General features: G+C 36.9%; 1 protein-coding gene and 1 pseudogene across 5 annotated transcripts in view; both read right to left on the reverse strand.

Moving 5' to 3' along the window:
• FCHSD2 (FCH and double SH3 domains 2) overlaps positions 1 to 26,798 on the reverse strand; it is a 338,349-nt gene that overhangs the window by 123,488 nt on the left and 188,063 nt on the right. For all 5 annotated transcript variants that reach the window (XM_077866897.1, XM_077866896.1, XM_077866900.1 and 2 more), the window contains 2 exons: positions 26,011 to 26,065; positions 25,054 to 25,182 (listed from right to left, as the gene is read on the reverse strand). In XM_077866897.1, coding sequence (XP_077723023.1) covers positions 25,054 to 25,182; positions 26,011 to 26,065 — 184 coding nt within the window. The remainder of the gene's footprint in view (positions 1 to 25,053; positions 25,183 to 26,010; positions 26,066 to 26,798) is intronic.
• LOC144295539 (ubiquitin-like FUBI-ribosomal protein eS30 fusion protein pseudogene) lies at positions 7,190 to 10,239 on the reverse strand (annotated as a pseudogene).

A 26,798-nucleotide genomic window follows, 5' to 3' on the forward strand; every position in this document is an offset into this window, starting at 1 on the left:
GGAATGACACAACCTATGACATAATCTGATTTAGGTTTTAGAAAGATTTAGGTTTTAGAAAGGTCATTTTGGCTACTGATAGAGAACAGAAGGAAAGGAGGACGGAAGCAGAAAGTCAAATGACAAATCTTGCTAAAATACATGCAAGAAGTAATAATGGTGGCTTGATTTAGAATGGTAGCAGTAGAGATAAGGGAAATTTTTTTTTAACATTTTATTTATTTATTCATGAGAGACACAGAAAAAGAGAGGCAGCGACAGAGTCAGAGGGAGAAGCAGGCTCCATGCAGGGAGTCCGATGTGGGACTCGATCCCAGGATTCCAGGATCACACCCTGAGCCGAAGGCAGATGCTTAACCGCTGAGCCACCCAGGCATCCCAGGGAAATTGGTTCTATTTAAAGGTAGAGTTGAAGGAATTTACTATTGGGATGGATTTGGGATTTGGAGAGGGATAACAAGAATGACACTGATGCTTCTGGTATGAACAACTGCAAGGTTATAGCTGACTGCTACTGAGATTGAGTAGATTGGAGAGTATCAAATTTGGGAGGGGAAAATCAAAGGCTGAGTAGGTGACCAGAGTAGTCAGGAGATGATTAAGATACGACGAGACTGAACATAAGTAAACATGAGGATAATGTGAACAAAGTTTCTCATTGTCCAAGAAGGCAATTACATACAAATATAGAAGAAGGGGAGGCTAGAAAGAATCCTGAGGTAGACTGGAATTGGACACCTGTGTGAACTTTTGCTTACACCAACATAACACACACACACAGACTGATACAGAAATAAATATAGCTGCATGTGTGTGTATATACATGTATCTCCTAGTTCTGTTCGCTGAGAGGGGTTAAGAGCAATAAGCACACCAAGTGCCCAGAACTTAGTTTCTAAATATTATCTTCCACTAAGATGAAATAGGGGAGCTTGAGGAAACAGCTGATTCCAGAACCCGGGCAAGGAAAGTAAATGATAAGCCTGGAACATTTTTCACCAGAAAGGAACCGCTCAGAGAATGATGGAGAATATGTGAAGGACAGGAGCCAGTTCAAAGGGATTTCTACTGAGTAAGTATGCAGCAATTTGAGGCTAATAATAAATAATAAGAGCAACAAATTTCAAGCCACTGAGTAAAACAGAAATCCATAACCATGGAAATATGAATTATATCCAGTCACATGCTCTTTCTATAACTCAGCCCTATCTCTTGCTACACTCCTGCTGCACACTATAAAGATAATGAACTACTTATCTCTGTAGTCCAGCATTATTGTTATCTCTATATTTGAAGTGTTCTCAATTAGTCTGTCTGCCAGGAAAACTGAATTTGATTCCATTCTATAAATATTTACTGAGCACTCTTCTATGAAGTAAAACACAGTAGTAAGCCATACACAGTTCCTCCTTTCAAGACCTTACATTCTGCTACGTGAAGCAGAGTAAGTCTTTGTTCAAAAGCTACTACTGTGAAGCCTTCCCTGACCTTCCTCCTCTTTCCTCCTGGTCTCATGACATTTGTACATATTGTCATTATAGTATCTTTTACCGCAAAATAATTGTCTTCTTAACTCTGCATTCTAAGTTCCATGTAAATAGAGACTGTTTTTCATTTTTGTGTTCCTAGTACTTAGCACTGTAAATAGATTCGTGAATGAATACACTCAACAACCATATATGCTGGGCACTGTGCTATGCTCCAGGGATACAATTACAAGTAAAAAATGGACACAACTTTGCTTTCATGAAATTTAAAGTATACTAGAGTTGGGAGAGGAAAGCAAAGAGTATACTCAAGTATGCAATTACAAATTAAGAGGAGCATTATGAGGGAAAGAAGGCTGACACTATGAGAACATATAACAGGGGAACTGAATCTGGTATAGTTTGGGGAAGGCATCCCTAAAAAAAAGATTTGCATTAGGACGTGAACCATGATTAAAAGAAAGTAAATGGGTATAATAAAAAAAGGGATGGTTTTAGGCCAAGAGATAAGTGCAAATACTCTGGAGGAGAGAGCTTCATACTGGTGAGGAACTGAAAGTCATTCACTTAAGTGCAGAGTGAGGACAGCCTGGGTGGCTCAGCGGTTTAGCGCTGCCTTTGGCCCAGGGTGGGATCCTGGAGACCTGGGATCGAGTCCCACATTGGGCTCCCTGCATGGAACCTGCTTCTCCCTCTGTCTGTGTCTCTGCCTCTCTGTCTCTCTGTGTGTCTCTCATGAATAAATAAAATCTTTATAAAAAAAAAGTACAGAGTGATGGGGGAAGAGATATGAATTGAGGATAAAGAAACAGACAGATAAGCAAAATGCAGAAATAACCCAAATGTCCATCAACTGATGAATGGATAAACAAAATATGGCATATCCACACAATGGAATATTACTTAGACATAAAAAAGAATGAAATGGGGGATCCCTGGGTGGCTCAGCGGTTTAGCGCCTGCCTTTGGCCCAGGGCGCGATCCTGGAGTCCCGGGATCGAGTCCCACGTCGGGCTCCCGGCATGGAGCCTGCTTCTCCCTCCTCCTGTGTCTCTGCCTTTTTCTCTCTCTCTATGTCTATCATGAATAAATAAATAAATAAATCTTAAAAAAAAAAGAATGAAATGTTGATACATGCTATTACACAGATGATCCTCGAAAACATGCTAAGTGAAAGAAGTCACAAAATCTAACAGATACAGTTTCTTTTTTTTTTTTAAGATTTTAAAAGATTTATTCATAGAGACACACATAGAGAAAAAGAGAGAGAGAGAGAGAGAGAGAGAGACAGGCAGAGGGAGAAGCAGGCTCCATACAGGAAGCCTGACATAGGACTCGATCCCGGGTCTCCAGGATCACACCCCAGGCTGCAGGAGGCGCGAAAACCGCTGCGCCACCGGGGCTGCCCTAACAGATACAGTTTCTTTTGGGGGTAATGAAAATTTTCTGGAATTAGGTTATGGTGGTAATGGTAAAACCTTGTGATATGCTAAAAAAAGAAAACCCATTGAAATGTATACTTTAAAATGATGAACTTTATGTTATGTGAATTATATCTGAATTTTAAAAGATAAAGTTAGCAGAGAACATACACCTTTTTAATTATCTTGAGGTTTTCCAATTTTGTCCTCAGAGTAATAAGGGTACAGTGCAGATGCTCCAAAAATTACTTTTAGAAAGAATTAAAAAGACTTTTTGATACATAACTCAATAGTCTACAACAGTGAGAGCTCTCTGTCATTTGTTTTGAAACTGTAATTTATAATTCTGCTTTCTAGAAAATATCTGTAGGTGGACCTGCAACTTTTTTTTTTTTAACATTTTATTTATTTCTTTATTCATGAGAGGCAGGGAGGGCAGGGCAGGGGGTATAGAGACACAGGCAGAGGGAGACGCAGGCTCCATGCAGGGAGCCTGACATGGGACTCAATCCCAGGTCTCCAGGATCAGGCCCTGGGCTGAAGGAAGCGCTAAACTGCCAAGCCACCTGGACTGCCCATGGACTTGCAACTTTTATTCAAAGTTACTCCTTTCCAGAGAGCCATCTGTTAGATGTGCTATCTTATTTGTAGTTATTAAGTCATGATGTGTCTGTCACTGAAAGATAATATATGAGGATAACCAGGACCCAGATTACAAGTAGTATTAGGACAATTGTGGCACAGGTGTCTCAATAGGAACCTTGAATAGGAGCTCTTTTTGCCAAATCATATTTTATTTCTAACTATACTAATGAAAGATAAATCTGTTTCCTAAATAAAATTTTATTCTCATTTACAAAATGACAGTGCTGAGATGCAATTCTAGAAAGCCCTACAAACATGCTACTATTCTTGGCAGTATTAAAGCCTATGAACTACTCCATGTGCATAGAGCCTGCTTACAGAAGTCAAGAGGCTTCTGACCAATTATCTTTATTCTAGAGACCCACCTGTGCTTCTATTTACTTGAGCTTCATTCTCTGACCAACAATTCTCCTTGGTGCTTTAATGGTTTTATAATCTAACATTAAAAGATATGCCACAAGTTGACAAACATAACAAAACAAAAACCAAGGCCAGATAGTCTTCCCTTCAAAAATTATTGGATAATAACATTAAGACCTCATGCAAGGATTCATCTTACATGAAAAACATGGTTTTTATTATACACATACATATATATCTATATATATCTATATGTACACTAATACCTTTTATATAGATTTTCTTTGAAATAGCACACACCTGGTATTATCACTTAGCCTCATAATCACTTGTTAAGGCTGAGTTAATAAAGAGCAGAATGCTAAATTCAATGGTAATATCTACTTACTTCCTTTAAAAACTTTATGAGATAATGAAGGGCATCCCAACACTTAGTATTTTCATATACAGACTTACTCCTTCTGAGATCATAATAGAATGATTTTATCTCCTTTGGTTTGGAGTATTTACATTTAGAATAAAATCAGATTAATAAACAGTGCAGAAAAGATGAGTGGCATTAGGTTTACTATTTGAACTGCCAGTAAACTTGTAAGAGTTTGTCTGAGAAACGGGGAGAAAGCCAGAAATGTACAAAGACCAATCTTCGTCTTAATTTTTTGAAAGTAGAGTTTTGTTTTGTTTTGTTTTTTGGTTGGGGGTAGGAACAGAGAGACAGGGAGAGAATCCCAAGCAGCCTCCATGCCGAGCATGAAGCCCAAGGGGCTCAATCTCATGACCCTAAGATCATGACCTGTGCCAAAATCGAGAGTTGGATCCCAACTGATTAAGCCACCCAAGCACCCCTTGAAAGTAGAGTTTTTATTAAAATTATTTTTGCAGTCTTCCTCTGTGCCTTGTACAAATTGGAAACTTAGGAAAAACTCTCTTAAGACATCACAGAATACTAGAAGCATTGCTGATTAAAAAACATTAAAAGGTTTTTTCTTAAAAAAACTCTGAACCTTAGGGGCACCTGGGTAACTGAGTCAGTTGAGCATCCAGCTTTTGATTTTGGCTCAGGTCATGATCTCATGGTTGTGGGACTGAGCTTCACACTGGGCTTCTCCATTCAGCGTGGAGTCTGCTTCAGATTCTCTCTCTTCCTCTATGTTATTAGCCCGTGCCCCCATCCACACTCACACTCTCTCAAATTAATAAATCTTTTTAAAAAAAGATATTTATTTATTTATTCAGGAGAGACATAGAGAGAAGGCAGAGACATAGGGAGAGGGAGAAGCTGGCGCCTCGCAGGAAGCCTGATGTGTGATTTGATCTGGTACTCTGGGATCATGCCCTGAGCCAAAGACAGAAGCTCAACAGCTGAGCCACCCAGGAGTCCCATAAATAAAATCTTAAAAAGACCTAAAACTATGAATCTTAGAATCAAGGAAATATGGTTGTGCTGACTAATTTAATATGAAAAAGATTAGAATAACATGACATGTATGTAAGTCAGAAATTATAAAGCCATGTCTGAAAATGGAGTTTGGCAAACTCTGTATCATGTTATTTGTGATAAAGAGATACAATTCTTAGGTTTAAATACTCTGCTGAATCAAATTTAAAACCTACACATTGGCCATACCAGATAAACATCACCAAATGCACAGAAGTGGGATCTGATCTTCATTATAGGAATAGGGCACTATGTTCAAAAAAACACCTATCTGTGGTCAGGGACTATTTAAGCAATAGCTGAGCACCTCAGTGATAGAATATAACCTCTATTATATATTATGACATCATTACATCAGCCTGAGAATCATAAACAAGAGCCAGCAGATACCAGTAAGATGAATACTATTTGCCTTTTCAAAATGGTTTGAAAAAGAGAGAGGGAGAGCTCTTAATAAATGATTTATAGGGGATCCCTGGGTTGCTCAGTGGTTTGACGCCTGCCTTTGGCTCAGGGCGTGACCCTGGAATATCAGGATCGAGTCCCACATCAGGCTCCTTGCATGGAGCCTGCTTCTCCTTCTGCCTGTGTCTCTGCCTCTCTCTCTCTCCGTGTCTCTCATGAATAAATGAATAAAACCTTAAAAAAATGATTTATAAACAAAGAAAACTTGCTAAGTCCAGAAATGGCTAAGAATGTTGAAGATTCTGTTTGTTCATATATCACTTCCTTTCTTAACCCCAAAACTAATGCCATCAATGTCTACTACTTCAAATTTTTAATCAACAGTGTATCACAGAATCTAGGAAAATTACTGGATATCTAATAGTCTACAATTTCAGTGAGTAAAAACAATTCAGGATTTCTAATATATGAAAATGGACTTAAGGGGGGTGGGAGTGAATGGGTGACGGGCACTGGGTATTATTCTGTATGTTAGTAAATTGAACACCAATAAAAAAAAAAAAAAAAAAAAAGAAAACAAAAAAAAAAAAAAGAAAATGGACTTACATACAAAAAAATAAAAATAATTAAATTTAATGGAAAAATACACTTCAAAGAAAACTGCATAAAAAGCTAAGATAATAAATAGTTAAGTATTCACATTCTAACTTTTTTTTAAAAAACATTTTATTTATTCATGTGAGACACACAGAGGCAGAGACATAGGCAGTGGGAGAAGCAGGTTCCCTGCAGGGATCCTGATGTGGGACTTGATCCTACCTAGGACTCCAGGATCATGACCTGAGCCAAAGACAGAGAGTCAACCCCTGAGCCACCCAAGTGTCCCTCTAACCTACTTTAAAAAGAGCGAGCTACTTTAATGGCATTTTAGAATTCTTTCTTCAAAGTTAAGTATTTTAAAGCTTCATTAAAAACTCTATACTGCTTAGGGGCACCTAGCTGGCTCAGTCTGTTAACTGGCCAACTCTTGATTTCAGCTAGGTCATGATCTTAGGGTCAAAAATTATTGGATAATAACATTAAGACCTCATGCAAGGATTCATCTTACATGAAAAACATGGTTTTTATTATACACATACATATATATCTATATATATCTATATGTACACTAATACCTTTTATATAGCCTAGTCAGGCTCTATACTAAGCACAGAGTCTGCTTGTCCCTCTCCTTCTACCCCCCCTCCCCACCCCCGGTTATGCTCTTTCTCCTAAATAAATAAATAAAATCTTTTAAAAACCCCAAAATTCTACTGCTAGTACTCTTAGCAAATATTCTCATGCCTCTCCTCAGGACCAATGGAACCAGTGGCTTCTGTTATACAACATTTTCATAAGTGCTTGTATAAGTCCATCCCTGTGAAATCCCATCCTCAGCCATCAGAGCCTATTGACATCCTACACACCATATAAGGCCTAAAATGTTAAGGTCCTTTCCCATGGAGAAAGATCCTCCATGAGGGACCACTGTAATCTCTTCCTTCTTACTTATTTAACACCAATTTTGAGTGCTAGGTTTAAAACAGGGAACAAAACAAAGTATCTACTGTCAGGAATCATATTCTAGTGAGATTTGAGGGCCTATAGCTATTTGTACCACTTATATTCATAGAAACGCAAGACTGGAAGCTATTCATGCGTATATAGGGTTGTCTTGAGGATTACATGAATATGAATATAAACCCTGTATAAAATAAATGCTAAATAAATAATGGCTATTACTATTACATGCTCTTAAATCATACTTTCTTTTTTTTAGACTTTATTTATTTATTCATGAGACACAGAGTGAGAGAGAGGTGCAGAGACACAGGCAAAGGGAGAAGCAGGTTCCATGCAGGGAGCCTGATGTAGGACTCGATCCTGGGACTCCAGGATCACACCCTGGGCCCAAGGCAGGCGCTAAACCACTGAGTCACCCAGGGATCCCCCTACTTTTGTTTTCTTTTTACTGAACTATGTGGTTTTATTGGGGAGAGCCAAGATTACAACAGACTTCAGAGTTGGCATTGGGGCTTTTCTTCTTGTCAGAGGTGGGCATGGCATTGATAAAGTGCTGTTGTACTGCATCTGCCCCGTGGCTTGGTTTGTCTTCTTTTCTGTTTGGTTACCTTGGGAGTCTGCTCTCTTATATTCCCAGCACACAACAGGGAACCATGGACTTTTACTTCCAAGCTGCAGCTGGCTACTTCCAGGGTGGTAAGAGCCTTCACTCCACACTGACCTAGGGTAGACTCATCCTCTAGGGGTATGTCTGCCAGGAGCATGACTTGATCTTCTGGAGTGATGCCCTCCAGCAAGACAACATGAGCCTTGAACTGGATGATAATCTCCTGGCTGGTCACTTTGAGGGTGTGTAGCTCCTGGGTGTGAACAAAGAGCTACGTGTCCATGACTGAACACAGGCACCACAGCTGCTACCATGAAGATGGAGTCAAGAAAGAAGAAGGAACAAGGGCATGCACGTCCTCACTGCCTGCTGTGTGCCATGTTCACTGATCAATTGTAGTTAGATACCCTTTTTGTAGATGTCTTAGTTCTCCTTCTAATTTGTAAAGTCCCTGACAGCAAGGATTCAGAAAGTGCTCAGAGCTTACTTTGTTGGTAAAGAGGCATTTAAAATTATTTGTGATATAGATATAGCATATAGATAATAAAAGTGCAGCCTTAAGAATGAATGGAATTCTGACACGTATTATAACACAGATGAATCTTTTTTTTTTTTTTAAAGATTTTATTTATTTATTCATGATAGTTACACAGAGAGAGACAGAGAGGCAGATACACAGGCAGAGGGAGAAGCAGGCTCCATGCAGGGAGCCCGACGTGGGATTCGATCCCAGGCCTCCAGGATCGCGCCCCGAGCCAAAGGCAGGCGCCAAACCGCTGCGTCACAGATGAATCTTAAAGACATTACACTAAGTAAAATAAAGCAGACTGAAAAGGACAGAACTGTATGACGTCACTTATATGAGGTACTTAATGGCAGTCAAATTCATATACCAGAAGTAGAAAAGTGGTTTTCAGGGGGCTAAAGGAGAAAGGAACGGGGAGTAATCATTTAGTAGGCATGGAGTTTCAGTTTCGGAAGATGAAAAAGTTCTGGAGATGGATGGTGTTGATAGTTGCACAATGCCTTGTGTGTACTAAATGCCAATCAACTGTACATATAGAAATGGTTAGGTCTGTATCAGACATCTGGAGAAGATGGCTGAGTAGGAGCATCCCAGTGATGCAAGGTAACACCCAAATCAGTGTACATAACCCAGAAAACCACCTGAAGACTGGCAGAGACTCTCTATAGCCAAATGTAAAGGCCACATCAAAGAAGGTAGGAAGAGTGGGGACACAGTCAGGAGCTAAACAGATCTATGGAGCTGTCCACAGGAGGGATACTGGAGGCTGGAGAGGGGAAAGAAACAGACCCTTAGACCAAACACCCCGGGCCTGGGGAACTCGAGTGGGGAAGACAAATCACCATAATATTTGGCTTTGAAAATAAGAGGAGCCTAATTTCTAAGTTCTTACAATCAGCAAGGCTTAAATTAATACCTGGAACTTTTTTTTTTTTTTAAGATTTTATTTTTTATTTTTTATTTATTCATGATAGACACAGAAAGAGAGGCAGAGACACAGGCAGAGGGAGAAGCAGGCTCCATGCCGGAAGCCTGACGCAGGACTTGATCCCGGGACTCCAGGATTGCGCCCTGGGCCAAAGGCAGGCGCTGCTAAACCAAACCGCTGAGCCACCCAGGGATCCTCAACACCTGGAACTTAAAAAAAAAAAAAAAAAAAAAAATCAATGGGCTCAGCTCAGGGAGAGCCTGAGGGGAAGAAATGCTGAATCACTGCCCTTAAAGAAATAACATACAGCTCTGAGATACAGCATAGAAACAGCAGTTTGAAAAATGCCTAGAGTATACAGGAACATTTATTTACTAATCGCAGAGCATGCACTGGAGAGGCAGTGATTTTGGGGATATTTCTCCAAGAACAAAATTGCTGGTGGATGTCATGTGCCTCTCCCAGTCTAGATGCATGGACACTTGTGGAACCATTTCAGTGCCAACACTCTCCACCTAGCTTGCTAAAGAGTACCTTGTCCCCACACTTCTATCAATCTGCCCCCTCAAATCAGGTCAGCCTTAGCAAGAGTCCTGGACAGCTGTAGGTCCCCTCAGCAGACCTGTGCAAACCTTACTAACACCTCATATTCCCCCCCTGACCCCCATATTCCTTTGCAGACCTGCCCCAATACACCCTAGCTGAAGCCTATTCAAAGTGGTGCCACAAGCCTGGAAGAGAGCAAGAAGAACTGACAAGGGCCAGCACCAGTCCAAAGTGACTCCTGTCCCAGAGATGGTAGAAGATAATCATATACACTGGTTGGACTGTGGTCCCAACAGCGGGTTAGGGCAGACATCTGGTCTGACTGCAGGCACCCTCCACCAACAAAAGCTTCTCAGGGGACAATACAGGAAAAGTACTCTGCACTTCAGAGCTATTGTATCCTCTAGCAAATGACTGGTCTGACTCAACTAAAATCCAAAGTGACCCAAGACTGGCCCACTAACACAGGGACCAAATAGTGTTCACAACAGGAAAACAGAGCCAGTGCAGATGACTAGACTGAAGGTAAAAGTGGCTCAGTCACAAGAGTACAGCATATGCAGTATACACAGGAGATATCCCTGAAGTGCCAGGTGCTCAGGTGCTAGTGAACAGGAGACACTGCATGCAGGGCAATACAAGACTGCTTCTTCATAAGGCCATTACTTTCAAGATCAGGAGATGTAGTTAACTTTTCTTAACTTTTTACAAAGAAACAGACACAGATAATTAGACAGATTGAGGAGATGGGGAAGTATGTCCAAAATGAGAGAACAGGACAGAATCATACCAAGAGACCTAAATGAAACAGGGATAAACAATATGACATAATTTACAAATGATCATAAGGATACTCACTGGACTTGAAAAAGAGTGGAGGACCTCAGTGAGACCCTTAACAAAGAGACAGAAAACATAAAGAAAAAAAAACCAATCAGAGATCAAGTACTCATAACTGAAATTAAAAATACACAGAAGCAGAAAAATGGATCAGGGACCTAGAGGAGTGAGTGATGGAAAACAATCAAACTGAACAGGAGAGAGAGAAGAAAAAATAATTTAAAAAAAGAAAATAGGTTTAGGGAACTCAGGGACACCATCAAGCATAGTAACATTCACATTATAAGGACCCCAGAAGGAGAAGAGAGTGAAAAGAGAGCAGAAATTTTATTTGAAGAAATAAATATTCAACTTCCTGAATCAGGGGAAGGAAACAGAAATCCACACCCAGGAGGCACAGAGAGCCCCCAACAAATTCAACCCAAGGAGGCCCACACCAAAACACATAGTTATGAACCTGGCAAAAAGTACTAATAAGGAGAGAATTTTAAAATCAGCAAGAGAAAACGAAACAGTCACATACCAGGGAAATCCCATAAGCTCTGAGCTGATTTTTCAGCAGGAACTTCATAGGCCAGAAGAGAGTGGCATAACATATTCAAAGTACTGAAAGAAAAAAACTCTGCATCCAGGAACACTTTATTCAGCAAGACTATCATTAAGAACATAGAAGGAGAGATAAGGAGTTTCCCAGGCAAAAGTTAAAAGGAATTCATGAGCAATATATACCTGCCCTACGAGGTACATTAAAAGGGACTCTTTGGGTGGAAAGCAAACAACATAAGTAAGAGTAAGAAAAGTAGGAAGCATGAAAGCAGTAAAATTAAGTATATCTATAAAAATCAGTCAAGGGATTCATAAAACAAAAAGATGTAAAGTATGACACCATATACCTAAAATATGAAGGGGACAGAAGAATGGGTTCATGTGTCCATTGGCTATCTGTATGTCTTCTCTGAAAAAATGTATATTCATAGCCTCTGCCCTGGATTTTTTTAACTGGATTGTTTTTTGGGTGTGGAGTTGTAGATGTTCTCTATATAGTTTGGAAACTGACCCTTTATCAGTTATGTAATTTGCAAATATCTTCTCCCATTCCACAGGCTGCCTTTTAGTTTTGTTGATGGTTTCCTTTGCTGTGCAGAAGCTTATTATTTTGATAAAGTTTCAATAGTTTATTTTTGCTTTTGTTTCTCTTGCCTCAGGAGACATATCTAGTAAGAAGCTGCTACAGCCAATGTCCAAGAGGTTACTGCTTATGTTTTCCTCTAGGATTTTAATGGTTTCTTATCTTACATTTAGGTCTTTAATTCGTTTCTAATTTATTTTTGTGTATGGTATAAGAAAGTGGTCCAACTCCATTCTTTTGCATGTTGCTATCCAGTCTGAGAAAGACAAATATCACATGATTTCACTCTATGTGGAATTTAAGAAACAAAACAAATAAGAAACAATACAAAACAACATGTGGAGAGAAAAGAGAGAGGCAAACCAAGAAACAGACTCCTGATTATAGAGAATAAATTGATGATTATCAGAGTGGAGGTCGGTGAGGAGATAGGTTAAATAGGTGATGGGGATTAAGGAAAGCACTGGTTGTAATGAGCACTGGATGTTCTATGGAAATGTTGAATCTATGGAAGTGTTGAATCACTAAATTCTACACCTGAAACAAGTATTGCACTGTATGTCAACTAACTGGAATTTAAATAAAAACTTGAAGAAAAAAAAAATGGGTTCACACTTAAATGACCATTAGCTTAATATAGACTACTCTTGGCAGAAGTTGTTATATACAAACTTAATGATAAGCACAGATTAAAAACCACTAATAGATACACTAAAAATAAAGAGAAAGCAATCCAAGTATATCACTACAAAAAGCCAGCAAACCACGAGAGAAGAGAGCAAGAGAAGAAAGGAACAACAAAACAACCATAAAACAAGTAGCAAAATGGCAAGAAGAACACACCTATCAATAATTAATTATGAATGTAAATGGGCTAAATGCTTCAATCAGAAGACACAGAGTGATGAAATGGATTAAAAAAACAATACCCATCTATATGCTGCCTATAAGAGACTTCTTTCAGACCTAGACACATATAAACTGAAAACGAGGGGATGGAAAAGCATTTATCATGCAAATGGAAGTAAAAAGAAAGCTGGGATAGCAATACTTATATTGGACAAAATAAGACCTTAAAACAAAGACTGTAAAAAGAGACAAAGAAGGACACTATATAGTCATAAACAGAACAATCCAACAAGAAGATATAACAATTGTAAATATTTATGCATCTAATGTGGGAGTGCCCAAATACATAAAGCAGTTAATAACAAATACAAATGAAGTGAGTGATAGTAATACAATAATAATAAGGGATTTTATACCCCACTTACATCAATGGATAGATCATCCAAACAGAAAATCAAGGAAATAGTGGCTTTGAATGACACATCAGACTAGATGGATCTAACAGATATATACAGAACATTCCATCCTAAAATAGAATATACATTCTTTTCACATGCACATGGCACATTCTCCAGAAGAGATCACATTTTAGCCCACAAAACAAGTCTCAAGAAATTCAAAAAGACTGAGGTCATACCATGCACCTTTTTGACCACAACTTTATGAAATGAGAGGTCAACCAAAAGAAAAAAAATCTGGAAAGAACTCAAATACAAGGAGGTTAAATAATATGATGCTAAACAATGAATGGGTTAAATAAGAAATCAAAGAGGAAATCAAAAAATACACAGAGAAAAATTAAAATGAAAACACAGTGGTCCAAAACCTCTGAGATACAGCAAAAGTTGTTCTGAGGCAAGTTTATAGCAAAACTAGGCAGGCCTACCTCAAGAAGCAAGAAAACTCTCAAATAAACAACCAATCTTACACATAAAGGACCTTAAATAAAGAACAAAACCCAAAACCAGGAGAAGGAAGAAAATAATACAGATTAGAACAGAAATAAACAAAATAGAAAGTAAAAAAAAAAAACCAATAAAACAGATCATGAAACCAGGAGCTGGTTCTTTCAAAGGATCAAAAAAAAAACTGATAAACCTTTAGCTAGACTCATCAAACAGAGGGAGAGGCAGAGAGAGAGAGCAGATTCAAATAAACAAAATCAGAAATAAAACCGTAGAAATAACTATCAACACCACAGAAATACAAAGGAGTACATGAGAATATTGTGAAAAATTATATGCCAACAAATTGGACAACCTAGGAGAAATGGTTATAAGTTCCTAAAACCAGATAACCTCCCAAAATGGAATCAGGAAGAAATAGAAAATTTGAACAGACTGATTACCATCAATGAAATTGAATCAGTAATCAAAAAACTCCCAACAAACAAAACCCCAGGACTAAATAGCTTCTAAATATTTCATCAAATATTTAGAAAGAGTTAATATCTATTATTCTCAAACTTTTATTGCAAAAAAAAAAGAAGAATAAAAGCTTTCAAATTCATTCTATGAGCCCAACAATCCCTGATACCAAAACCAGATAGACACTACAAAAAGAGAAACTCGTTATCTGTCAATATCTGTGATGAACACAGATGCAAAAATTCTCAACAAAATATTAGCAAACTGGGGGATCCCTGGGTGGCGCAGCGGTTTGGCGCCTGCCTTTGGCCCAGGGCACGATCCTGGAGACCCAGGATTGAATCCCACATCGGGCTCCCGGTGCATGGAGCCTGCTTCTCCCTCTGCTTGTGTCTCTGCCTCTCTCTCTCTCTGTGACTATCATGAATAAATAAATAAAATCTTTAAAAAAAAAATATTAGCAAACTGAATCTAATAATACATTAAAAAAACCATTTGCCATGATCAGGTGGGATTTATTCCTGAGGTATGATGGTAGCTCAACATTCACAAATCAATCACCATGATATATCACATCAATAAGAGAAAGGATAAAAACCACATGATCATTTCAATAGATGCAGAAAAAGCATTTGACAAAGTACAACATCCATTTATGATAAAAACTGCCAACAAAGTAGTTTTAGAGGGAATAAACCTCTAATATAATAAGGGTCCTATATGGAAAACTCACAGTTAACATCATACTCAATGATGAAAAACTGAGAGCTTCCCCCCTAAGATAAAAAAAACAAGACAAGGATGTCCATTCTTACCACTTTTATTCAACAGACTACTGGAATTCCTACATATAGCAATCAAATAAGAAAAAGAAAAGGAATCCAAATTGGTAAGGAAAAGGTAAAACTTACACTATTTGCAGATAACATAATACTAATATATAAAAAACCCTAAAGGTTACCAAAAGTCTACTAGATTGATAAATGAACTCAGTAAGGTCACAAGATAGAAAATCAATATACAGAAATCCACTGCATTTCTATACACTAATAACGAAGAAATAGAAATTAAGAAAATAATCCCATTTACAACTGCACCAAATATAATGAAATACCTAAAAATAAACTTAACCATGGAGGTGAAAAGACCCATACATCAAAAACTACAAAACAATGAGAAAAGGAATTGAAGATGATATAAACAAATGGAGAGATATTCTATGCTCATGGATTAGAAGAACAAATATTGTTAAAATGTCCATATGACCCCAAAGCAATCTACAGATCTAATTCAATCCCTATTAAAATTCCTATCAAGGGGTGCCTGGGTGGCTCAGTCAGTTAAATGTCTGACTTTGGCTCAGGTTATGATCTCAGAGTCCTGGGATCAAGCCCCACATAATGCTCTCACACTTAGCAGGGAGTCTGCTTCTCTTTCTCCCTCTACCCCTCCTCCTGCTTGTGCTTTCTCTCTCAAATTAATAAATAATATCTTTTTTTAAAATCCCTAATAAAATACCATCAGCATTTTTCACATAACTAGAACAATCTTAAAATTTGTATGGAACCACAAAAGACCACAAATAGCCAAAGTAATCTTGAAAAAGAATAAAACTAGAAGTACTACAATCCCAGATTTCAAGATATTCTACAAAGCTGTAGTAATCAAAATAATATGGTATTGGCACAAAAGGAGACACACAGATCAATGAACAGAATAGAAAATCTAGAAATAAACCCATGATTAATTAATCAATCAATAAGTCTTTGACAAAGGAGGCAAGAATATACAATAGGAAAGTCTCTTCAACAAATGGCACAGGGAAAACTGGACAGCTACATGCAAAAGAATGAAACTGGACCATTTCCTTACATCATACAAAAAATAATCTCAAGATGGATTAAAGACCTAAATGTGAGACAAGAAACCATAAAAATCCTAGAAGAGCACAGGCAGTAACTTCTCTGTATCAGCAATAGCAACATTTTTCTAGATATGTCTCCTGAGGCAAGGAATCAAAAGCAAAAAATAAACTATTGGGATCACATAAAAATAAAAAGCTCCTCCACAGCAAAGTAAACTATCAACTAAACTAAAAGACAACCTACTGAATGGGAGAGATATTCACAAATGACATATCTGATAAAGGGTCAGTATCCAAAATATATAAAGAACTTGTACAACTTAACACAAAAAAACCAAATAATTCAATTTTTAAAAGGGCAAAGTAATGAACAGACATTTCTCCAAAGACAACATACAGATGGCCAACAGACACATGAAAAGATGCTCAGTATCACTAATTATCAGGGAAATGCAAATCAAAACTACAATGGGATATCACTTCACACCTGCTACAGAATGGCTAATGTCAAAAACAAGATACAGTAAGTGTTGGCAAGGATGCAGAGGAAAAGGAACCCTCATTTACTGTTGGTGGGGATGCAAACTGGTACAGCTACTATAGAAAACAGTGTGAAGGTTCCTCAAAAAATTAAAAATACAATCACCATATGATCCAGTAATTTCACTACTGGGTATTTATCCAAAGAATATGAAAACACTAATTTGAAGAGATATATTGCACCCCTATGTTTATTGCAGCATTATTTAAATAGCCAAATTATGGAAACAGACCAAGTGTCCACTGATAGATATGGTATACATACAATGGAATATTACTCAGCCATAAAAAGAATGAAATTGTGCCATTTGCAACAACATGAATGGATCAGGGAAAGACAGGGAAAGACAAATACCATATAATTTCATTCATATGTGGAATTTAAGAAACAAAGAAAAAAAGAGACAAACAGAAAAACAAACCCCTAACTATAGAGAATAAACTGATGATTACCAGAGGGGAGATAAAACAGATTAAGAGTGCATTTATCATGATGAGCACTGAGTAATGTAAAGAATTGTTAAATCATTATACTGAACATCTGAAACTAACACTATAGGATAATGATACTAGAATTAAAAAGCAAAAAAAGGAAATGGTTAAAATGGAAATATGTATTTCACGAAAATAATTCTTAAAAAGCTGTTTTTTTGTTTGTTTGTTTTGTTTTGTTTGCTTTCCCCAAAAGATCTCAGAATAAGGCAAGGATGTCCATTTTTATTACTTCTATTCACATTATACTAAGGATCCCAGCCAATGGAATAAGACAAGAAATAAAAAGACTTCTAAATTAGAAAGACAGAAATAGAGGTGCCTGGGTGGCTCAGTTGGTTAAGCATCTGTCTTTGGCTCAGGTCATGATCCCAGGGTCCTGGGATAGAGCCACTCATGGGGGCTCTCTGCTCAGTGGGGAGTCTGCTTCTCCCTCTTCCTCTGTCCCTCCCCCAGCATGTGCATGTGCTCTCTCTCTAAAATAAGTAAATAAGATCTTTAAAAAAAGATAAACTATGACATGATCATGGTTATTTAATTTGTGAAGAATCCACAAAAAAGCTACTAGAGCTAATAAGTGAATTTAGGAAGACTACAGGATACAAAGTCACATAGCAGATCGCATTTGCCAAAAAACAGCCACAGCAACATTTCTGGTACCATCTATTCTTCCATAACTTTGCCACACTGCACTAAGAAGCTGAATCTATTCTATCAACCCCTCTTAATCTTGGGTTGAAACTTGTAACTGCTTTGATGAAAGGAATGCAGAAAAGAGATTGTATGACCTTTGAGACTATTTCATAAAAAGCAATATTGCCTGACCAGTCTCCCTCCCTTCCTCATATAGTTTATCTTTGGAACCCAACACTGTAAAGAAGCCCAGACAAAAGAGAGAAGCCAAGTGCAGAACTCCAGCTGATAGCTCCAACAGAATCTCAGCCAATAGGAAAAATCAATCACTAAACACAGGAGAAAATGTACTCCCAGAAGAATTCAGAGCTAGCCTTTGAGCTGATCTAGCTGATGTGGAGTGGTACAGAGACAATTCTCACTAAGTCCTGTCCAAAGTAAAGATTCAAGGAAAAAGAAATACTTTTGTTGTTTAAGCCACTAAGCTTTACAGTAATCTGTTATGCAGAGTAACACAGTAACTGTCATAAGTCAATTAATGAAAATCAAATGTATTACTATATATTAATAAAAAGAACTGAAATGAAAACATAATGGCTACAGTAACACTGACATACTTAGGAATAAATTTAACAAAATATATATAGGACTGCTGAGGGAGGCAGAATTATAAAATGATCCCAACAATCCTTGCCCTTATGTAATCTGAGTGTGGGGAGAATTTATGAATGATGCAATATTAATTCTATGATTATGTTATGTTATATGGCAAAAGAGAGATTTTCTGGTAGGCCCAACTTCTCACAAGGGCCCTTTAAAAGCAGAGAATTTTCTCTGGTTAGTAGCAAAAGAGAAAGTCAGAGATTGAAAACATGAAAAAGAGTCCACATGCTGGTTGGGAGATAAAGGGAGTTATGTGGAATAGACCTGAGAGGAACTTCTAGGATTTGAGAGTGACTCAGCCTACAGCCGGCAAGAAAAAAAGGACTTAAGTCAACAACCTGAATCACCCTGGAAGTGGATTCTCTCAGAGTCGCCAAAAAAGAATCCAATCCAGGCAAAGTCAAAATCAAGGTTTTGCCCTTATGAGATCCTTAGCAGAGGATCCAGCTGAGCCTACCTGGCCTTTCAAATTACAAAACTGTGAAATAGTAAATGGAGAGTTTAAAGTCTCTCAGTTTGGGCTGATTGTTACATAGTGATAGAAACCAAATATAACTGCAAAGGAACAAGAGAAAAGTTTTGGGGGATAAAAATATTCTATATATTAATTCTGATTATGACGGTGATTATAAGGGTGTATACATCTGTCGAAATTCAGCCAACTATATACTTAAAATAGATACATTTTATATTAATTATACCTTAATAAAGTTGATTTTAAAAGACCTCGTTTAAGTTTTCTCCTTACGCCTCCTGTCACCTTATACGTTATTCCCATAAGTAGTTTCGCATATTCTCTACTTTAGTACACCTCATTTATTGCTGATTCTCCAGCCCAAGATATCCAAATAAACCCTCAAGCCAGAATATTCAATTGTTACTGGAGGATATAAGCAGTCATGATCTGATTTACATTTTTAAAACATTACTTTGAAAAAGTCTAGCATGGAGATCACCTAGGTAAAGCTGTGAATTCTATAAGAAATTTACTAGTTGGAAAATCCTATCTTAGAATAGTTGTTTCCAAATTGTATTTCAAAGGAGCCTAGTATTCAGTAAATTGCCTCAAGAACCAAAACTAAGTAAAAGACGATACACAGAGTTATGGGGAATGGAGAAAAGACACAAAGGGGAACAGCCTCACAAATTTTAACCAAATAGCTTCCTTTCTACTGCTTTATATAAAAGGATCCCATGCAGGAGTTCATAGCAATTGTTTGAATGCTAAAAATATTTTTAAATTAGTAGGGTAATCCAGGTGGCTCAGTGGTCTAGCGCTGTCTTCGGCCCAGGGTGTGATCCTGGAGACCTGGGATCGAGTCCCATGTCAGGCTCTGTGCATGGAGCCTGCTTCTCCCTCTGCCTATGTCTCTGCCTCTCTCTCTCTCTCTGTGTGTGTGTGTGTCTCTCATGAATAAATAAATAAAAATCTTTTTAAAAAAATTACTGCTTTCTGATTTTGGTAAAAGTGGGCAAGAAGTATCATGGTTTTCTCCTTTTGTGTCGCAGGAAGCCAATTATAACATAACCAATAAAGCAAGGGAAAGGCTTTACCACTTCATATTCCTTAAGCCCTTTAGGGGCTACTCCAGAGAATTATATAACCTTATTTCTGGTTCACTGACTATATGGATCATCTCTATATCCCTAAGTGCCTATCACCTAGTACACACTGTAATACTTGCTAAGTTTAACATGACATGCAAACAATGTTAAAAGGTATAATAAAAAAAAAAGGTATAATAAAAAGTGCTGTAACACAATCTGACACTCTTTGGTAAAGCTGCTAAAACACACCACTCCTAGGTAAGAACTTAAGAACTTCTTGCAGAAGTGCACCAGGAGACAAGTACAAGAGAGTTTGATAGCACTGTTTTGTTTATAAAACAAAAATTTCAGTTGAGAACATCAGTAAGTAATTTATAAAATATACACAATGAAATAGTATATAGCAAAATGATAACAACTAAAGTTAAAAATCTGTATTAATCCACAAATACAATATTCGGTGTGAAAAAAGCAAGGTGTAGAATACAATACCAGCTAAGACAACACTATATATGGTCAGAAAAGTGGTTACAATGTGGTGGATGAGAGAGATGTATTTTAGGATGAGTCACATAGGAGGCTTCCATTTTACTAGTACTGTTTCATTTCTGAAAATGAACATGTGAACATGTTCAGGAATGAACATCCAATTCCACATGTGAATGAGGAAGACTTGTGGAATAATTAGTGGTTAGCTGGAAAAGCCATAAAAATAAGGGACTTGGATACCAATAACTACTTTCTCTTTAGTTAATCAAAACAAATATATGCATAAGATAGGCCAAATATATTTTCTAGATTTCTTTGACATAGAAAGATGTTTAACTTTTATTACTTTGCCTGATTATCAACTAGTCCAGATATATTTAGCTTCCACTGAAGACAATAAACATCTGTCTAGAAATAAGGTCCTAGTATTAGGGCACCTGGGTGGCTCAGTGGTTGAGTGTTTCCCTGTCCTGGGATCAGAAGGAGTCCTGGGATCAAGTCCCACATTAGGCTTCCCGCAAGGAGCCTGCTTCTCCCTCTGCCTGTGTCTCTGCCTTTCTCTTTGTGTCTCTCATGAATAAATAAATCTCTCTCTCTAAAAAAAAAAAAAAAAAAAAAAAAAAAAAAAAAAAAAAAAAAAAAAAAGGGCCTAGTATTAAACTTTTCAAATCCTCATTAGCTGGACATTTCTTCTCTTTTCTACTATGATGCACTGTGCTTCATCCTTCCATATTCAAACCACTAATACACAAGCTATTAAAAATATCATTTACATATTATATGAGAATATGCTAACAAAAAAAGGAATTCTGAAGAACAAATCACCTTACATCCCAGCAGCCAGTAGAACTGCTTACTATTAGATGTGACAAAATCAGTTGTCTGGTTTTCATGACCTAGCAATAGCTTTTTTGTTTTGTTTTAGGGTGGAGTTCAAAAATACATGCCTGATGATATACAGACATAGAACAGTTTATTTACTGTTTTAATCCGTATTGGCTTAAGGAATACAAAATATTCATTGGGGAATCTAAGTATTTGTTTTTAGATACTGACATGATCTTACTCTTTGTAATAACTAGAACAGGGGAGAAATTGCAGTTTTAAATTATTAATTTTATTCTACAGTCCTCTCAGAATTTATGATATTCACAGTAGGCTACTACTAATTATATTCATTTTTATTATCAAGAAGATTGGAATGGAATGTAGGAAAAAAACATAGTGTAATATATAGTAAAGAACTCAGGCTCTGAAGACACAGAATTTTATTTAAGTCCTGGCTATTATATACATATTCACTGAACCTCACTGAGGCTCTGCTATCTGATTTGTAAAACAGGGATAATGATATTTAGCTCAAAAGGTGTTATGAAAACTAAATGAAAGAATGTATTTAAAGAATCTAGACAGAGTACCTGGCCATGTTAGCTCCCAACAGTTACTACACTCTAACTCTCAGGCATTTAAGGTCTCTTCTACACTTTTTTTCTACTTTTAACCTAAGAATACAACATTCAAGAAATGTAAGAAAGAAATTGAATAAACAGTTGTTTGATCCTGAAAAGGCAGGAGGGAATGAGATATCCAAAACCCAGGTGAAAAGATCATCTTTAGATAGGAGGAACAACTCTTCTGTTGAGGTTCCTTGGAGGAATCTCGAACATACACGAAAGCAGATAATGAGAAAACAGTGGACTTTCCGATTAATGGCTTTTATTTTCTCTGTAAATTAGGAAGAAACCCACTTGCTAATGTGAAAGAGAAGAGGCAAATTTGAGGTTTGAGATGGAAAAACGTTGAAAAAAGTGCTAAAAATATTAGCAAAAGTGAACCAGGGAAACGTAGTAGATGTCTCACAGTGCTCTGGGTCTATCTGAGACTGGTTCCACATTAATTTATGAACATGAATGTGTTCTGTCTGTTCAAAGATTGTCTTCGGTAGTACCTGGCTACTTAGATGCAGGTACAAAGAAAGAGGTTATCTGGGTTTATCTTGAGTTGGAATTTCATTTATAGGCCAGAGTGCTATTTAAGCAAGGAACTATGAACTCTAACCAGGAAAAAAAATGATAAGGATAATAAACCTAAAGTGATTAGGATAATGCCAGAGTATAAGCAATGAAAAAAAAAAAAGGATAGGTATTAATATTACTAATTAGGGTCCTCTAGCAGTAATTTCATCATTCTAATTTGTAATCATTTCTATGTATTTCTCTCTTCCACCAGACAGAGCTCTTTGAGGATAAAGTGTCTTACTCATCCTTGCTTCTTCCCAAAGTGTAGTCTAGTACTTACCACACTGTAAGTGACTATTAAATGCATATGATTAAATCAATGAATCAAAATCTGCTTCCAAGCTATCCATATAACTTTTTTTTTAAAGATTTTTTTTTTAAATGATAGAGAGAGAGAGAGAGAGAGAGAGGCAGAGACACAGGCAGAGGGATAAGCAGGCTCTATGCCAGGAGCCCGATGCAGAACTCGATCCCGGGACTCCAGGATCATGCCCTGGGCCAAAGGCAGGCGCCAAACCGCTGAGCCACCCAGGGATCCCCACATACAACTTTTTAAAAAGATTCTACCTAAGGTATTATAACTTTAGCAACAATTGAGAAAATAAGACATTTCTAAGAAAGGCCCTGAAGGGCCACTGTCCATTCAATGATAGAAACTTACTAAGTAGCTAACAATATGATTGATGACAGTTTTCCAATACTGCAGACTACAGAATTAACATAAGGAAGAAAATGAATTAATATACACACAACATGAAAACTGAGAATATACTTGTCTGTTTTTAGGAGACAAAAGAGGACTCCTGTCTCTATTTTTATCATACCAGTACCTTGCAATGTCTCATGAAATGAGTAATCTGAAGCATAACATGCCCAATGCTGATCAAATATCTGCATTAAGACTTTGAAGCAAGTTCAAAAATATATAATCTGAGAGCTGGCCAGGCCCATTAACTCCCTTTTTGTTTCGGGCAGAGGGCACGAAATAATACCCAAAATAATACCTTTCCCAGTTTAATCAAAGACTACAGGGCTTTATTAAGAAATAATTCTTTTTTTGGCTCTGGATTCAATTTAAAAAACAGATTTTATTTTGGTTGCTGCCTCAACTATATGTTCAATTTAATGTATTCAAAGGGGAAATATATTGTTAACAGCTTTAACAGACAGTATACAGAGAATCACAACTTTAAGTGTGAGTTGTCTAAGACTGAGTATACATATATATTTCCCTAGAGAAACCACATTATAATGGGAGGCCAATTCTCTAGTTGGTTCTTATAAATCTGAAGCACCATGTAACACCTAATAAGGTACTAAAATGCCTAAACCTCTAGGTCCAACATATTAGGGGAAATGTATGCTGAATTCTCATCTGGGGTGTCAAAACAATCCCCTGTCTCTCTTACCACGTGTACTCTAACCAGTAGAATTCTGAACAGGATAGAAGCTAGGAAAACAGGAGTTCAGGCAATATCGAAAAACGAAAGAAAAAATTTTGCAACTGGATACTTCTTAGCCCAGTTTGACGCTCTGTATCACTCCTGTTTTTCCCTGAAGATACCAGGAAATGTCCTGTCTACTTTTGAGGAAAGAACTTATATATTTTCTAGACAGAATTTATCTCTTTCCTAGAAGCCACAGTAGGAAAAAAGAGCACCTACTCCTGTTACATCCCCATTCTCAATGCTTACGGTTTGTAAAGCAATTAATTCAATTAATGTGTCTTGATAGTAAGAACAATCTGCTTGAAAAGGATGAGTTGAAAATACAAGAGAAAGATAAAATAATCAAATGTTTGGGTCCTCGAGAAGCCAGGAGAAAATGAGACACACTCTATGTAGAAATTGTATACCAGAAATGGGGGTAGTCCAGGTGGCTCTGCAGTTTAGTGCCGCCTTCAGCCCAGGGCGTGATCCTAGAGACCCGGGATCGAGTCCCACGTCAGGCTCCCTGCATGGAGTCTGCTTCTCCCTCTGCCTGTGTCTCTACCTCTCTCTCTCTCTCTCTCTGTGTCTCTCATGAATAAATAAATAAATAAAATCAAAAAAAAAAAAAAGAAGAAGAAGAAGAAAGAAAAAGAAATTGTATACCAGAAATAGTGGAAATCTGGTAGTAGGTTATAAAGGTTTTCTTTTTCACCACTTTCCTTTTACTTCAGTGAAAAATAAAGATACATATATATGTATAAACAGACAAAAACCAATAATAAGTTTGAGTACCCAAGAAAGTGTAATATGATCTATCTATACTTCAGTGTTAACTACGGTAGAGACATTTTCATATAACTACTAAATATTTTCTCTTCTCATGGGTACCTCCAAAGCATAAAACATTAACGTACAAGTTTATATATCAATTAAAGATAAAATTATGAAATTAAAAAAAATCTAAGCTTCAAAAAAATAATCCTATTTTCTATCTTATATATTGATAACCATTATACAGCAAATATCTGCCACTGCTAGAGACTAATATAGTTAGTCCTTTACTGTGATCTGGCTTTAAATACTTTCTTACATTAAGAATTAATTCAGAATTACCTGAAAGAGAAGTTACACAAACAATATTAACTTCAATGAACTACAAGGAAGCCTGGTTGCTCTTCTACAGAGTCTACCTATCTAATAGTCAACTCATGAGTTGTTTTTGTCTTTAATGAAACAAATGACCACAGATATAAAGGCTGTATTACCTTCATAATGTTAACTAAATCTGTTTGATAGTAGCGATCCTGGTGTGCATTTGCGGCTGCTAATGTAAGAAGGTAATCATTCCTTGCATGGGTAGCTTTAGAATTACATTCAGATCGCCGGGCTTTTAACTGAAACATAGTAATAAGAGAAAAAAATCATTGCAAACTGACATTGTACTGTATAATATATGAGGATACCATTTTTAGCTGGCAATTAATGGCTCCCTGACAAGAGGAAAGATAACCATGTGAATATTTATTCACATATAAAAATATTCATTACTATTTAGTTGAAGAATTACATGGTGAGAATGTTTTCACATATTTGTTATTTATACTTAACATACTCCCAAAGCTCCTCAGAAAACTTCAAAGTATTTTGCTCCTTTTATTCAGATGGGAAAATAAAGGCTCCCAAATTAAGTGCCTTTTCTTTAAAGACATGGGTAAATCTGTTGGAGTTAGAATATCTTTTTTAAAAAATTAGCACTCCTCATGTGCTAAAAGAACTTCATGCTAGTTAGAATCCTGGCAGATCGCTAAACTTACTTAACAGGTATTCTACAGCTTGAGGGTCCCAGAGGAAAAATCTCACTTGCATCTGATTCAGAATATCTGCTCAGTGGTGTAAATCTGAATGAAATAGATTCTGTAGATCTCTAAAGCCCATGGACTAGTCTTTTGGACTAAGAGTTATAGACAACAGACTACCTAAGCAGGTAAGATACAGAAACCTATCTCTACCGCAATCTTGAGAAGCAAGCAGTACCCAAAGTGCTGACATCTAGGTGAAAAACTCATATGAATTGGGAAGGAAACTTCTTCTCTAAGTTAATGACTTAAAAATGTTTCTCTAAATTAGGTGGAAATAATTGCCTTCAACCCTCAAAAAAACCTCAATTCTTTCTTAATAAGCTAAGGTTTCTCAATTGTGAAATATAGTTTTCAAAAACTCACCTTTACACTTGCCTTCTGTAAACTGATTCTTGATTGAAAAAGGCTAAGTTTAGATCTATAATAAAACAAAATACAATATGTTTAATAAGTTATCAAATTACATCATATTAAACTTATTAAGTATAATTCCAAATTTTGGAATTTGGAACAGTGACACTGTTCCACAATGCTATTCCAAAAGAGAACTAAAAAATGGAAAACCAAGAGCAATGATTATTTTCCTTTATTTTACTATAGGAAGAATATTGCAGTGCAACAGGAAATATTGGGATATTTAATAAAAAATATTCTGAATGACAAAAATACAATTTGACAAATATATTGGTATCTCCTAATAAACAAGAGCCACCAAACTATAAGTTACTCTCTGTATCATATAATTACACACACTTTAGTTCCTACAAGAAAGCTTAAAGAAACCTAGGGATAACCAATCTATGGAGCCAAAAATTAGCAGGCTTTTAGGGCCATCTGCAATAGGACGTCACAACATCTGCAATTCAACCTACAGTATGATATTAGGCTCTTGAAAGCCCTTAATTCCATTATTTCTCCCATTAAATTTCTTCCTGTTTGGGTCCTTGTGTGCTCCCTCCAATTTTAACATACTACTTGAAACACAGAGAGAAAGTCCTTGGACTCTCTGCCCTATATGATTTTGTTCTGTTTAATCTTTTCCCATTCTGATGCCCTTATTTCCTCCAATCCCTTTCAGTTTGGGAAAGAAACCATAATCTAACAATCAAGAGTTAAAATATGCTGGTTTTACCCAAACAGCTAGAGATAAC

This window comes from Canis aureus, chromosome 23 (genome assembly GCF_053574225.1).
Source record: "Canis aureus isolate CA01 chromosome 23, VMU_Caureus_v.1.0, whole genome shotgun sequence".
In the NCBI taxonomy this organism is placed as follows: Eukaryota; Metazoa; Chordata; class Mammalia; order Carnivora; family Canidae; genus Canis; species Canis aureus.